This window comes from Ammospiza nelsoni, chromosome 11, assembly GCF_027579445.1.
Source record: "Ammospiza nelsoni isolate bAmmNel1 chromosome 11, bAmmNel1.pri, whole genome shotgun sequence".
Taxonomy (NCBI): domain Eukaryota; kingdom Metazoa; phylum Chordata; class Aves; order Passeriformes; family Passerellidae; genus Ammospiza; species Ammospiza nelsoni.
Window position 1 is genome coordinate 15,271,149 of NC_080643.1, and position 15,951 is coordinate 15,287,099.

General features: G+C 44.0%; 2 protein-coding genes across 2 annotated transcripts in view; both read right to left on the bottom strand.

The window, feature by feature from the left end:
- The window catches only part of LOC132078076 (musculoskeletal embryonic nuclear protein 1), a 40,798-nt gene extending 37,878 nt beyond the window's left edge, over positions 1–2,920 (bottom strand). Inside the window, exon 1 of the mRNA XM_059479981.1 lies at positions 2,683–2,920. Within this exon, the coding sequence (XP_059335964.1) occupies positions 2,683–2,851 (169 nt within the window). The 5' untranslated portion in view covers positions 2,852–2,920. The remainder of the gene's footprint in view (positions 1–2,682) is intronic.
- Positions 2,921–5,102: 2,182 nt separating this feature from the next.
- Positions 5,103–15,951, bottom strand: part of SFMBT1 (Scm like with four mbt domains 1) — a 37,883-nt gene continuing 27,034 nt past the window's right edge. The window contains exons 15-20 of the mRNA XM_059480313.1: positions 15,095–15,204; positions 13,238–13,413; positions 12,338–12,516; positions 11,979–12,224; positions 11,200–11,328; positions 5,103–10,490 (exon numbers count right to left, since the gene is read on the bottom strand). Of these exons, the coding sequence (XP_059336296.1) occupies positions 10,350–10,490; positions 11,200–11,328; positions 11,979–12,224; positions 12,338–12,516; positions 13,238–13,413; positions 15,095–15,204 (981 nt within the window). The 3' untranslated portion in view covers positions 5,103–10,349. The remainder of the gene's footprint in view (positions 10,491–11,199; positions 11,329–11,978; positions 12,225–12,337; positions 12,517–13,237; positions 13,414–15,094; positions 15,205–15,951) is intronic.

Below are 15,951 nucleotides of genomic sequence, written 5' to 3' on the forward strand. Positions count from 1 at the left end.
CACAAAATAAAAACTTAACACATTTTAGCCCTTCAAATCTGAAGTTTGAATGATATTATTGGCAGGTCAGCTGACAGCACAGCTTTACAGCAACTGAACAGGGGCATGAACAAAAAGGTGGCACACTGCAGCATCAGATCTTAAATAATTTTGCTTTCAGAACAGTTCTTCAGTTCTTTGTAGATGAACATCCAGCAGTGAGGCACAGAAAAGGTCCTTCTCTTACAGCCTACATTTAAAAATATTTTCTTTTTTCCACTGAATGCAAGCATGGTAAAATTTGTCTAGAAAAGGGCACATCAGGGTCAGCCTTTGATTCAGCCACTTACCAAAATTTCTCATTCTTTACATGTCAAATCAAATATTTTTCAAAGAAAGACAGTTTCTATGCATAAAGACCAATTGTGCAATGTATTTCTGGTGCCACTACTTTAATTTCTTTTACTACAGAGGGCTCAGTACCATTAATCACAACTGAAATATTAGAACATCTCCTTCTAGTGCTTCCTTTCAAAAAGAAAAAAAAAAAAAGAAGACAAAATACAAGTGACTTCCTCCTTATTAAATTTAAATACCAGACCAGTAAGGCAAGAGTGGAGAAATGCTACAGCTGCACACAGAGAATTACTGCTGTTCCAAAGGGGCCTGGCTGCAGTCACAAATCTGAATCAGCCCCTGCCTACAGCCACTTGCTCCTCCCTCTGTGCCAGACAGCTTGAGGACCAGAGCTACTCCAGCTCAGATGCAAGCAGTCCTGTGATGCAGCTCCAGCAGCTGTGTCACCCCTCCTGCCCCAGCAGCCTCGACAGGAACAGCTGTGCAGGTGCCCAGATGTTGCTGAGCTCTCCCTCCATGCTCAGCCACAAGTTCCTGCTTTTCTGTCACATCTTACCTGCCACAAAAAGCCCTGTTTGTTGAGGAAACTTTAAAGGGTTTGGAACAACACACAAGGTGTTTTGGATATTACTTAAAAAGGTGTCCTGGGGTGACTTTATGATGCTAGTGAATAGAAGCATGCAGAAATAGCAATCAGGCAAACAGAATTTTTGCACAAAACAGCCCCTAACAGAGAGAGAGACTTGTACCAGTGTAACAAGCCCACCAGCTTCTCTTTCTGCTCAGGGAGAGGCACAAAATACTGGGGCAAAGCTGGGACAAACAAACCTGTCCTGTTTTTGAATATATGCACTTTTAAGAATTATAAGTTGCTATGTTTTTGCTCTAGTCTGCTTTGGACACAGACTCCTTTCTCCCCAATAACTGTGAGGACTGGCTGCCTTCCACTCCCCTCTGCCACAACTGCATCAACAGTCTCCTCCCAGTTCATGGTTTGACAGCTCCTAACCCAAGTCAGAAAGTGCAGCCAATAACAAGGTTTTCATTTTTCTACTCCCTACTTTTTATAGGTGCTTTTTCTTGTCATCACTTAGTCCAGTGTTACTGCAGTATGCATAAAGATACTGTTTCTAAAAAAAAAAACCATCCTGACAACTAACATCTATAGTTCTTCATCTGTTGATGCCAAATCCATAAAAGTTACCTATTTGTATACCTTAAATCTGAAACCAACACTGTGTACTCATCACCTTATTACACAGAGGTACTTCTGTTTAGAAACTGCTAAAACTTCTAATTATGAGGCTGCTGTCACTGACCAAATGCTACACTGCTGATTCCTGCTGCCCTTCAGCCACAGGGTGACAGCTACACACATAGCTTTTGGAAGAGCAATGTAATTGTCAATAGCAACTAAGACACCAAGGCATGCAAATATAACGTGGTAGCAAATGTCTGAATTAACCATAATGGTATGACAGCAGCACGAAAAGGCATCAGGGCAATTCAAATGTAAACAGGATCTTAGTCTTTAGATCAAACTGTAAAACATGTCCCTGATGTTCTCTTTTTCCTCTCCCATTTTTTGCTACCAGCAAGGTCACAGTCAGCTGAGCAATGACACCGAGCTTCTTTTCCACTCCTTCACTCAAAGGATACTAACTGGACACGGCACAGAGACAATCCCCCAGAATTGTTTCACATTGCTGTGACTCCCTCCCACAGGGCAGAGCCACCAGACCTTCCTTGCCTTTCCCCCACAGTCAGAGAGCAGTGTCAGGAGCGCTGCCCGCCAGCTGAGCTCTGCCAGCGGCCACACAGCTCTGGGGCTGCTCCAGCTCCAGGGAACGGCCCTCCAAGGAAGCGAGGCACCACCGAAACAAGCGTGGCTTATTGCTGGTGACATGACACGGAAGGTGCACCTGCAGCAAACCTGATCAGCCAAACCCGTGACTTGTGTACATCCCAAACCCGAGCGGTTCCGCACACACCGCCTCCTCCTGCTGGCAGGATCCCAAGCAGAACACACACCCACCCAATCAATTCCACCAGCACGGGTACGAGCATTGGGAAGGCAAGTTTAAGAAAGCGAAAGGATCTGAGCCACCGCCTCTGAGGCCTCCCCGCTCCGGCTCACCCGGCACCCACAAAGCGCCGCCGGCGGCTGCGCCCCCGAGGCCGCCGCGGCCCTTCCGAGCCCTGCCCGGCCGGGAGCCCAGGACAGCCGGGCCCTTCCCGGGACGGCCTCGGGGCAGCGCGGCCGCGGCACCGCTACCGAGCCCGACCCGTCCTCGGGCCCACCCCCCCGCTCCCCGCCAGGCCGGAGGCCGCGGCCCCGCCACTCACGCATGAGGGTGCTGAAGGCCACGACGCCCAGGAGCCCCTGCAGGAAGATGCCGAATCTGTCCATGAGGGCGCCGTTCTCGCAGCCGCGGTCCCCGGGCCCCGGCGCCCCTGCGGGCCGCGGGGTGCCGGCGGTGAGGCCGAGGCTGCCGTTGGGCGGCGGCGCCCCCATGGCGAGGCCCGGCCGGCGCCCTCAGCGGCGCATGGCGGCCGTGCCGGCCCGGCTGCCGCTCCGCCCCGCTGCCTGCGCTGCCTGCCCGCCCCGCTGCCGGCCCGCACCGCCCCGGCACCGCCCCTGCCCGCCCCGCCGCGTCACCGCACCGCCCCTCGGCCCTGACACGGACCGGCCCCCGGAGCAGGGGGTTCAGCCGCCGCGCTGGGGCAGAGCCGGCTGAGGGGCGCTGCAGACGAGCGCCCGGTGCTGCGGGCAGCTGCCAAACGCCGTCCGGCTCCAGCATCCAGACATCGGCTTCAGCATCCACACACCGTCCGGCTCCAGCGTCCCCCCCTTTTCCAAACCGCGGCACAGCCCCGAGGAATCCCCGGGTAAGAAGCACAGCACCGGAGGCTTTGCTTAGCTCAGACCGCACAGGGTCAGGCAAGGCTGCTATCGCCCTTGCAAGAGGAAAGTATGACCTGGGTTCTTTAGCAAAAATGTTTCATCCTTTGTAAAGGGCAACCCCCGGCCCAATGGGTTAAACAAAACATGTCGGCATTTTAATTTGGAAAACTGACAAACTGGACCTGTTGGCCAGCAAGCCTCGACTGGCCCCGTTGTGCTGTACCCCTCTTCATCATCACCAGCCACAACTGCATCAAGTTTCAGCTCTTATTTTTAGTGCAGGATCAACCCAGGTCATGTTGCGTTGTATTGTTTTCTTACACAATTTCTTTAATTTCTTTAAATAATTTAAAATCCTGTCTTAATATGAATTCACTTATAAATATGACCCAGAAAGCACATGTTTAAGTCTATCAGAAAGCAAAGCCAAGCACATGAATTTAAATTTAGTTCTTTAAATAACATTTGGTGTGTCTACATCACAAACCTACCTACGTGACTGTCCTTCCCGGCAGGTGATGCCAAAGAGTATTGGCACATAACAGTGATTTTTCTGCTTTTTAGGCTGTGTCATAAATGTCTGGAAGTTGCAGCTAGAAAAAGAAATGCTCTCAGCTCTCTAACCTGGAGAGTACACAGCCAAAATGCTCTGTCCAGTGCCTCTGGCCCCAGGTCAACACTCTTCTGCTCCGAGCTGCCAAAAGCAAGAGCTCAGGAAAGCAAACAGTTACCTAACTGAAAAGACACAGACCAAAGCAGGTTACTTTTTCTCCCCCTTGCACACAGTGGTAACACCCATCAAGCACTGCATTTGCAACCTGGACTTGACCTATTTGCTTGTGGCCCAGGGTGGTTTTTAGCTTTCACAGCTGCTGCTGAACATCAGTCATCCCACACACGTACCTGACCTTAACCCCAATACTGGTTAAAGATTTACCTAATGCTATTTACACACAAAATCTATATTTCAGACATGAATCTGGAAACATAACTCAAAGGGCTTATGCCTCATATTACTCCATATTCCATGCTTTAAACCAGATCATTCCCCCAAAATGCCTCTTCAAGGGTTTCATTGCATCATGACTCCTATAAGCCCTTCTGAAACCTGTGGCAGACAAATCACTGCCTCCTGCTATGTACTATTCACAAGCCTTCAGATTTCTCTCAAGCAGACAGTGCTCTGGGAAGGCAAGTAGAAGATTTATGTTAAATCCTGCTTATTTATAGAGGTCTAAAGACAGTGTTAAGCAAATCAGTTTCATCCCACTCCTATGCATTTTCTGCAGCCAGTGTAAAATCAGCTCAAGGTAACTGAAGTGCAGCCAAGAAACAAGTGCTGAGTACAATCTGTTGGAATGCCAAGTAAGGAAACAAGAACTTTGCAAAGCAAAGTTTTCTGAAATATCTCATGTTATTCAGAGGAAGCAAAGCCAGCCTGTTTTAAAATTTCAGCTTGCTGGGGTAGCACTAACCTTTACAAAACCATCCAGAGGCTGCAGCATCTGCAAGGTTTGCAGTGGATTGTATCAAGCATCTTCCAAGGTTTGAAGAAGGCAATAAAAGAAAATGACTCCAATTTGTAGGTCCTGTCCTCAGCTCCTGTATATTAATTGGATTCAGCATCCTGTGAAACAAAACCTGTTACCTTAGAAGAAGCTTTGATAAAGAGGACTCCTCCATTTGAGGGGACTGAATAAACCCAATCAGCATGAAGCCTCTCCAAGTGGTATTTATGTGGTTTGCATTCACCTTTTATGCAAGCAATGGAACATTCCAGACAACTTTCCACAGTTTTCCAAGATGGAAAATTGCTCATGGTCAGCAGCAGTATTTATGATATTAATACCAAAGCCATCAGTAACAGTTTAAGTATCTTTTTTAATTTTCTTACAACCACTTAAAACTGTCATATAACACAAACTTTTGTACACTATTTACAGACAAAACAGGTAAAATATCCATCCAAAATATTTTTAAAAAAAATCCTCTGATTAAATTGTTACACCTGCTCAAACAATGGTGGGACTTAATAGGCATATTTTCTTGTGCATGTTTCTCTTCCATGTAGTACTTCAGTCTCACTGCATATATATATTTATTTTCTTTTAAAAGATAAAGAAAGATAAAACAAGCAGAAGGGACACAACACAAGATGCATTTAAATCTTTGTTTAAGAACAAGCAGCTAATTAAAAAAGGCAAAATACAGGAAAAGTGCATCAGTTCCAATGAGTTAGTATAAGAAAGAGGCCCACAGGTGTGGAGCTGGCACCCTTTTGGGTAGAGATTCCTAGAAGACCTCTGATTGTCTATAGAGATTATTTTAAAATTTATTTTAAACAGAAATAATTAAAAAAAAAGAAATTAAAAAGGAGAGGAGAAACATGACACCTCCAGATTTTTTTTGTTTGTTTTGCCTTGAGGTTTCTTGGAAACTGGCGCTCAACAACTTTCAGAGTGGGTGACAATTCCTTTGTGCTCAGAGCTCAGTGCTGTCCCCGAGCCCCAGGGCTGCTCCCCCTGGTCTGTGCCAGGCCAGGGGTGCCATTGTTTGTGCTAAGTCACTCAGACCCACAGCCCTGGAGCTCTGTCAGCACACATCTGCTCACTTCCATGGCTTAAAGCTGGGCCAAACACTGCTGCCTGGGCACCTGGACTGAGCAACTTTGTCCACTTGCATGTCTGGTGCATTTCAGAACAGATACCACCAAAATGGCCACGGGGACAAAGTGTCACTAACCTTAAGTCATTTTTGTTGTGTTTGATACAGATTGGTATTTTGGTTTTACAACAATAAAAGAGGCTTCTTGTCTCTGGTGGTCCCAATCCTTCACCCAAAAGGCTGCCTTTGAAAACAAGGCTACATGCAAATTTGGGGAAGGGCAGCAGCACTCTGAAACAAGGGTCAGCACACAATCCCCTGTAAGGGAGCCTTCATCCTACATCTGAGGTCTCCTGACCCAGCCTATGTCTTTGTGCTTAGTTACTTTTAGGTACTCTGAGCTCACTGTAGGCAGTAACCAGGCTGACACTTTGTGACAGGACTGGTTAAGGAGTAGCTTTGTACAGGATCATATTTTTGGCTTTCTGGTAAGGCTACTTCATTTAGTAACAAGAGATTTGGTCCAAAGGTATCCATCCAGTCTCCAACTCGAGCTCGATAGTTTTGAAGCCTATTCCATTACATTCAAAAATCTCACAAGCCACTGGGCTTTCTGCCAACAAAGTACCAAGGCTTGTACTTCATACAGAAGAATGGAGTGCTCAGTCCAATTGCCTGTAAATATATTTACACTTCTGTGGACCTAGCAGCTAAATACTCCTTCCCTCCTTTAAAGCATCACTGGAATAAAGAACAAACACTAGCAAATCCTAAAACAACAAAATACTGCTAAAAGTTGTGACAGAGAATGTAATCTTTAAAACCACTCCCAAACTCTGTATGTACTGTTTCCATTAACCCCAGGAGAGACTGCAAACACTCCTGGGGTTCTATACAATACAGAAATTAATCTGCCTTTTATTTAATTCCTCAAAGAGGAACTTTCAGAAATGTTTAGAAATAGGAAAAAAGTAATCTTCATTCACAAAGATCAGTGCTGTACCTCTCCTTGCCTGGAAGGATTGCTTTCAGTTTAGGATGGACTGCAAGCTGCTTGTGCTTTGGGAATAATTCTACCACATTAAACCTCCGTGGCATTTTTGGAGGTCAAATACTTCTGTTACAGAATCCTTGAGTTGGTGCAGAAAGCACACAACAGTGACCCAGCAAAATCCTCCTGCCTAACAAGGCTAAGCTTAGCCCAGCCAAAGTGGCACCACCAGGTTTCTAAAGGTGCATTGTGCAAACCCAACACTGCACAATGCATATGAAAACATGACAAGCAAGAAACCCTCAGTGGGTCAAGCCAAGGGTAAACTCCTGTTCCCAGCCACATTAACAGTACACAAGGCTCAGTGGAGAGTTCATTTTCTTGTACTGGAGGCATTTGTTAAGATATCAGTGCCTTTTCCTGGACTCCAGCTTTGTTGTACTGTGTGGTGAATTATGTGCTAGAGGACAGCACAAACCCCTGAACCCTAAATGACTGCAGTCCCAGTGATTTCTGATGGTGAAACATTGCTCTCATCCAAATCCAAGATTCAGCCACCAGCTACACAAAATCCAGTTTTGAAGAAAGAGTGACTAAAGCAGCACGTGAGCTCATTTCAAGTCATACTGGAGTAAGATGAACAAGTAAGTGCAGTTGTGTCATCTGCCACGCACAGAGAAAGAGGAACTTGAAACAGAGTCAAGTAGAAACACCATCCATCAAGATAAAGCCCCAATTATCCCTTTTAAATCCAGCAATAAAACAGAGTGCATTTTTTTCCAGGAAACAGAGTGTACAGTACCCGTGTGCAGCATAAAAACATTTCACAAATAATGAAAACATCCCTTTTGAAAATCTCAACAAAAATAGATCCCATTGGGACCAGACTGTCAGTGCCTCCCAAAACAAGGCAGAAAAATCCAGCCTATAAAACATGCCAAAGGTAACCAGTGAGCATCCCACTAAGGGCTGAAACTGCTGACTGCTTTATTTACTGAGAAAAGGAGTATGACATTTGTATTTAAAACCCCAGGCACCATGTTAACAGGTCCACTAAATGACATGTTCAGCTCTGTTCTCTCCTGACAGCTACTTAAAAAGACATCTATCTGTCCATGGGGAAAGGTGGAAGCAACATCTCCTGGCTATGCAGGGCAATCCTGCTGGGCACCAGGACAACAGAACTCTGGGAATTCTACTGCACTGACCCAAAAGCATCATCTTGCAGCCCAGAAGTTCTCTGCTGGTCAAATTTCTCAAGACAAGCTGCTGACAGCAAAGCAGCAGTGTTTCTTTAGAAATTTTTTCAAGCCTAATGGCTTATGAATGAGTTTGTCCTAAGGGACTGGTGTACAGGCAAATGATCTAAGCACAATATGAAGAGCCAAATCATCCATTTATTGGCCACATATCTGGTGTAAGGAGGAAAAAGGGACACTTTGATTTCAATTTAATTGTGTCTTCACACTCTGCTTACAATATGGGAGAAAAATTGTTCTAGCTACACACTGCCCTCCCTCAGCAATATTCAGCTTATAAATAATCTGACATTTTGATTCTGGAATGAAAAAAAAAATCTGATTTTAAGAATTGTGTGAATAGTTCTGCCTTGACTAGGCAGTTACTCTAGGGGCAGAAGCAACCAGCCCCAGTTACTGAGCTCTGCTTTTCACTGGAGGCAGCTCCCCCTCAGCACCGAGGGGGCAGGTGAAGTCACAGGCTATGCCAACTCAGCTCTCAGCCTACAGAGCACATCCTGCTGAATCCTGCAGCTCACAGCTTTGGAATGGACAGTCACACTGGGCCTAAGGGACACTCCAATCATTCCATTTAAGCAGAGTCATCCCTGTTCATCAGAACCCAATAACTGTATCCTTCCTAAAGCCATTCCTGCAGCAAGCACCTTCCTAACTCACATGCATTCATGGGCCAGGAGCTTCCTGCAGATGGATTTGAACAGGACATAAAGGAGCAGAGCTGCACACATCCAGCTCCTGCCTGTGCTCCTCCAAACACAAACACTCTGAGAACAGGCAGAGTGAATGAATGCAAGCCAGCTGAAACTCATCACTGATGTGATGCAGATCTTGAGCCTGATGTGAGTTTCCCCACACCTTTAATGGAAAGTAACATAAGCCCTGTTACTCCAAGTGTAAAGCACTGGCCTACAGCAAGTGGCTGATTGGGTTTTATTACCATGGAAAATTAAAATCAGCAGTTCATCCTACTGTGAGTCTACTGATGGAACTAAGATGCCCCACTGGTCCTTTTCCTTTTCTGTAATAAAAGCACACAAATCCCTTGCCAACTCACCAAATTTTCATCATGTCTCATCCTGAGCATCTGTAGATAGTTAAAAATACAAAGTCAAGCTCATAAGAGTTTCCAGAATGCAAACACTGGCAGAGCTATGTTGCAGTCCTCTATTGATTGCAGTTTCCTTAGTGTATTCTCTAAATAGATGTTCAGGTAGCAAAGCAAAAGTCTGCTGACAGGCTCTATGTACATGACCCAATTGTTTGCTAGAAGAAAAAGGAAATAACTTCATACAATAAAGAAAAAAATAAAAATCTGACAACCCAAATATAGAAAATGCAGAGGCACTTTCTCTTTCCTTCCTTATGTCCTATAGCCTGCCTGTAAGAGAAGTGCAAAATAATTCAGTTTTCTGACATCTGAAAAAAGGAAACATCCAGGTTATGCCTACAGAAGTTTCAGCTAAAGCTTTGGAACAGAAGCTGACATTGGTTTGCACTCTGGACATGCCCACAGAAGCCAGACTGCTGTGCAGCCATGGACCACGTGTCCAGAAAGAGCAGTTCCCTCCCTTTTTAGTTCATCACTTCTACTGTTCAGGCTACAGAGGTAGCAAAAACAAAAGCAAAACCAACAACAGTGAAACAAACCAAAATAAACAAACAAAAACTTCAAAAGGAACCACACTCTTGCTATACTGTACATTCAGAACCCTGTGGCCACATTGTTGTCCTAACAATGAACAAATTCATTAAAAATCTCAACATTAACACACGAATGTGCAAAGAACACATTCCAAAGTCAGTGCTGTGGTAAAGCAAGTGTTCATCCACAGGGAGAGCAGGGGATTCTGTGAAACATCAGGAACAGAAAGGTTATTTCTGGCAGCCTACATGCGAACGTAAACAGGATCCGTTTCTCCTTTTAAAGTTCCGTGCCAACAGAACTATTGAAATGTCATTTCCCACAAGAGGAGACTTTTCTGTCATCATTAAAAAATACATTAAAAAAAGGGAACCATAGAGCAAGAGACTATTGTGTTCCCAAGCTGGCAGCTGGTAGAGTAGCTCCTGTGTTTGCATTGGCATTTTGCTCCAGATGTTGTCTTCCTTCTGTTGAAATAGAAAAAATTGAGGCTGACACACACTTTTAGGTCACCAGGGCCTCAGTTTAAGTTCATTTGGCTTTACTTGCTAGAGAAGAAGGAGCATGGTTTTGTAGTTGTGCTTCAAAGGTCCACTTCAACTTGGCTGCTCCTCAGTTCGCAAACTGCTGGTAGAAGGCAAGTTTGACCCTCTCAATGTGATGGCAGAGTTTAATGGCTGGTCCAAGCTTCAAGTCCATGCACTCCTGAACAGTGGGCAGGGTCAGCAGCAGCAGTGCCTGGCCATCGATTTCCTGTCACAAGACAAAAATTCCAGAGTGACTTTGTTGTTATTCTCCCTGCTCCTTCAGCTTTAATCGCTGTAATTTCAGATTTGTGACCGTTTGTGAATTAGATGCTTCTTTCATGTTCCCCAGGCAGCTTAAAAATCTCTCTCACACACAACAAATTAACTCCTTTCTTAAAATGCCAGCTGAAATCCACCAAGGCACAGACTCTCAGGAGATTCTACTGTAAAAAATACAACCCAACAAAAAAACCCAAGGGAATTTCATGCAGAAAGTAATTTTAACCAACCATTGCATCTTTCTAAATAAAAAATAGAAATAGAAGTTCCACAAGGTAAAGTACATCTGCAACATCCACCACTACAAACCATCCCAACCATTAGTTCTAATAGTACAGTTTTAATAGACACTGTTTTTGTGGCTAAGTTTAACACCAAGATGCAAATAAAATGTTGACTTTTGTCACAGTGCATTGTTGTAGGCATTATTTGTAGTTTTAAGATTCAGATGCTCTGCAGACCAAAATATCCTCCCCCCCAGTAGTGAGAAACCTGAAAAATTCTGGTCATTCCCTGAACTCTCATCTCTCAAACTGCCACAGATTGCCCAAGTTGTTTATTTCCTCAGAACCCTATTAAAAAAATTCTTTTTCAGACTCCTTAGGGGATAAGAAGCCAAGTGACAGATTCAACATTCAGCAGCCAGAAAATGATACCTGATCAAGGAAAATCCTTGCCAGGGGAGCACAGTCAGTGGATTTGAGGAATCGTACCACATCAGCCACGCTCCATTCCAGAGGGTTACTGTCCAGCTGCAGCTTTTCAGCAACTTCCATCTTTATGTCCTAGACAAGCCAAAAGAATTCCAAAATATCACATATGCTTGGTCTTTATTACAGTCCTATGAATCAATCATTGTTGCCACATTTCTCTTCACAGAGAAAAGTAAGGCACAATTCTTCCCAACAAGATATCTGGGTTTCACATTCTCGGAACCTCAGAGAAAGAAAAAACAATTCTTATCTTCTTTGCTGTGGCTGTATTGTGCTAAAGTAGATGCAGTATGGAGATTGTTTACCCAAAGTGATGGTGTTTTGTGTCCTAGGCCTATCAGGGCCAAGAGTGTGTGTGTGTCGGAACTATTGGGTGACAGTCACGAGATTCTGGACAGTGTGTGCAGAGTTGAGTGCATAGCAGATTCAATTTAGATGTAATGTAACATAGTGTAATATAATATAGAATAATATAGTATAATAAGGTAATTAATTAGCCTTCTGATAAGATGGAGTTGTCCTTGTCATTCCTCCCTGCCACGGGGATCCCTGCAAATACTATAAACCATAACAAACATCATGGATTTTAATTATTCTGTAGAGTTTTCACAACACCCTTCACGGGGAAACAGAGAACATACACATTGTGGTTAATACCCCCAGGATTTTGGTGCTTGCTCAGCAGGGAACAAGCCAGAGCAGAAATCCACATTCCAAGTTACCTTTGGCGAAGGAGGCTTGTTTTCATCATCAGAAAAGGAGAAGGTCCTGAGCTTTCTCTTCCTCTTGTCTCGGTCCTGAGCCAGGGAATGAGACAGTTCACTCTGGGTGGGAGAGGATGACAGGGATTTCTTCTCTGACACCTCTGATTCTTCAAGCAGCTCATCTTGGTGCTCTGAGGTGCTGTCCTCAGTCAGAGACTCTTCATCCACCTCATCTTGGTCATCCTCCTCTTCTGCCCCACTGCCCTGAAGAGTTAGGAGAAAAGAAAAAAGGCAGCTGTAACCCTGAAGTTACAAGGTTTGCTGTTTCAAATGAAGCAGTCAAAGATCAGATCCCAGATCCATAAGCACTGTCCTACCTGGGGAGATCCAGCTGGAGTGTTATCCACAGACGTGGAAGAACGTTTTTTCTTATGAACAAAGAAATGTTTTCGTCTCTTCCGTCTTTTATTTGGTTTCTTCATGGCGACTTCCAGGTTGCTGTGGCCGCCCGGGGGCCGACCTATCCGCTTGTTTTTCCGCTTGCCATAATAGTGTGCTGCCAGGACAGAGGGAAGGAGCACACTGCTGAAATGCACCTTCAGGGTCACTAGTTATGCTTGCCCCTCATCAGGACTGGAATATCAGTAGAAGGACACTTCCCAATAGGAATCCCAGTTCTGCAAATCTTCAAAATCACTATGTCTGTATTTTCTACTTCAATTTGGTTTAAGGAACGAGAGTTACTGATCAATTTTGTTTGCCCTGTAAAGATTTACTTCCTCCATCTCTGGGAAGCCTCCAAATGATTCTGTTTTATACAAAACTTATCAAAGATTTGGTCCAATTTAACGGCGCTTTTTATGATGATTTGTAGTTTTTAAACATGGCCTTAATGCACTGCTTGTTCTCACAGTGTCAAATGGTTGAAGCCAGCCTACAAAAACCCAAAAAATGAAGAAAATAGCTTGAAGGTGTTGCATTTTTTCCCCACAACAAATCAATAAAAGTAATTATAATGCTACTTAAATTACAACATTAGTCAGTTCTTGTCCCAAAAGCTGTTTTAAAAAGATAAAGTTTTAAGCACACAACAGAAGTTAAGCCATGGTTCTACCACTCAATTCAGAATTAATTTTTTCTCTCCTACACACTGGAACACAAATATTTTGTAGGCCTCTCTATGCAGTGCTTGAGCTGCTCCTTCTGGTGTAAAGCCAAAAGAAACTAAAATACAACACTCCAAACTCCACCTTGGTGTGGATCAGGGATCTACTCACTGTATTTTGTCTTTGTCAGGACAGAGCAATTCTCTGAACACTTATCCAGCACCATCTGAGGGCCAAAGAGGTTTGGGCAACATTCCAGCTTGATGCAGGTTTTCCTGCAGAAGTCTGCCACCCGATCTGCCGTCCTCACAACCTCCACGGTGGCACGGTAGCTCTTGCCTTTGTACCTAGCAGTGAAAATACAGGCATAATTAGGAATCTCCTAATTACCAGGATAAGAGGATTTCATTGAAAGGTGTACAAAAATACTGAGATGAAACTGAGAAAAAATATGAGGAATTATGAACTTTATGGACTGCCAAGTCCAGGAAACAGGAGCTCATGTCTCTTCTGTCAGATCCCCAAATAAAGAAAATCCACCACAGAGGTGGCTACAGTATCAAACACAGCAACACTGCCCCATCAACAACTACAAAACACCATCTGAGGGGACTGCCCCAGAGTTGAGATATTTTGTTTTCTTTGTTCACAGATGGTTTGCTGTCTCTTTGCTTTTATGGGACTGCAGAAATGCCCACTGTGCCATGGATGGCTGGTTCCTCAAACCAAGGCTGAAAGCAGCCACTGAGCTCATTCAGGTAACTGCAGACAGCTTTTGGTGAGCCTTTCTGTGCTCATCCTATGGAGACAAGGGGACCACTGCCACATTTCCTATCAGCTTTTGTCCAACTGCTGAACAATTCCCTGGGACAGTCACTTGCATGACTCCACATACTGTTCCTGTTTGATTTAAATTAAGAAATTGTTCCTTTTTGTTCACCAAACTTGCCATTACACTGAAAGAGCTGCACTGTGCAATATCTACCAGAGCTGCTCAGTATTTCTGCTTTGCCCTCCCAGCACAGCTACAAGCATGTGCTGATATCTACCAGATATGTTTCAGGCCTGCAAGTACCTAGGTAATACCTTGAAAAAACCAACTGTATCATAATAGTCCATCACAGATATCCCTAGTGTTACTACTATGGCAAAAGAAAGCAAACAGCAACTTCATCTAGACTAAACAAATATTTTTTTTCTTTATTCCTCAGCTATACCTTCTATTTACACTAACCTTTGTCATCTTCCTATTGCCCAATTCAGAGCAGTCCTCCAATATATGGAAAGATGTATTTTTGTACATGAAACTGATCCAACAAAAGAATTACTGACATGTTCAAAATTATGTAGGGAAGTGTGCAGTGGCACATTGGGAAAATCTAATCTCTAATATGCAAACACAGTGACCTAATTACAAAACCATCCCTAGACTATAAAGGAGTATCTGGACTTATCAAATATATGCAAATATGTTCACTGCTCTTTTCCTAGCTGTAAAAGTAATCTTGCAAAGAAGCTTCAACCCAAAAAGCTCAGCAGGAAAACTGGGAGTGCTTTAGGGTAGACTGCTCTAGAAAGCCATCCATGTGAGGCCATTTCAAAGCTTCTAACTTTATTTCTGAAGAATCTTTTTCCACTAAGAAATTTGTGTGGAAATGCCTGAGAAACTTCCCAAGCAGTACATGTTTTTGCTTTAAAACACTGATAATTATCTTCAGGTGAATTAAATAATCTTAAATCTTAAAATAATCACCCAGAGGTCTGTCAGTACAATGTTGTACCAGTGCCACACCAGTCTCTAGCTGCTCACAAGCCTGTAGCAGAGTACACTGCCATATTATGTAGCATTAAAATCACATGCACTCCCCAGAACTCATAAAGAAATTTATAAAGAATTCAACACTTAATGGCTGCTGGCATCTTGATGTGCTCTAAGCAATTTTTCCTTCCCTGGAATGTAAGCTAAAGCACAGCCTGCAGAAAACAGCTACTGGGCCTGAGGAGCCAGGGAACAGGACAAGAATTTACTTGGCTTTTAGGGTCTCTCCATGGCCATGCCAGGCAGCCTCTTCATCCAGCTGCAGCTCTCTCAGGACACGGCTGGGTTTGTAGGCGGCGTTGATCAATAAAGTGAGAACCTACAGCACGGGAGGGAAGAGCAGGAAACATGTGTAAGTTATTTGTACAATAAATCTGTTTTAAAGTGCCAGGGCAGAATAGGAAATTACTCCTATTCATCCAAATTATCTAGCATCAAAGCACTCATTCACAGCAGGATTACAGACACCTCCTGACAGCGCCAAAACGAGCACTGAGAGCAGCCGACACTTTGGGCCTTCCCAGCCCTCAGAATTCGTCTGCAGAGTCACGAGTGTATCCAGCAATTTCCAAGTCATTGCCCTTGAATTACACATCACTAAATTAATGCCTGGGGCTGAGAACTCCCAAACTTGCATAACCTTGGCTAAATCTGAGCGATTATCTTAAAGATTGTGTGTCATGTGAAGTTGTGCCAAAAAACGCTGCAGGACTTTGCTGCCTACTAACAACAAAACCATAGTGCAGAATCCTAAACTCTCCTGTTTTGCTTCCATGAACCATGATAAGGTCTCTATTTTAATAAAATGATAATTTCTTGAGTACTGTAAAGTAACTTGAAGTTGTGAATAACCTGAAGTTAGTGGGGGACAGTACAAAATGTGCACTCTAATTGTACTTTTTACGCTCACTGTGTGCTTATTCCAAATCATTCCCAACTGATTGCATAACAACCTTGACATTACAAATTTGCAGTTTTATTGCTACTAATGCAGCAGTCCAGAAATCAAAGAGAACTGTTAGGTATAATGCAAGCACCAAACTCTAGGATCCCTACAATGAGCAAG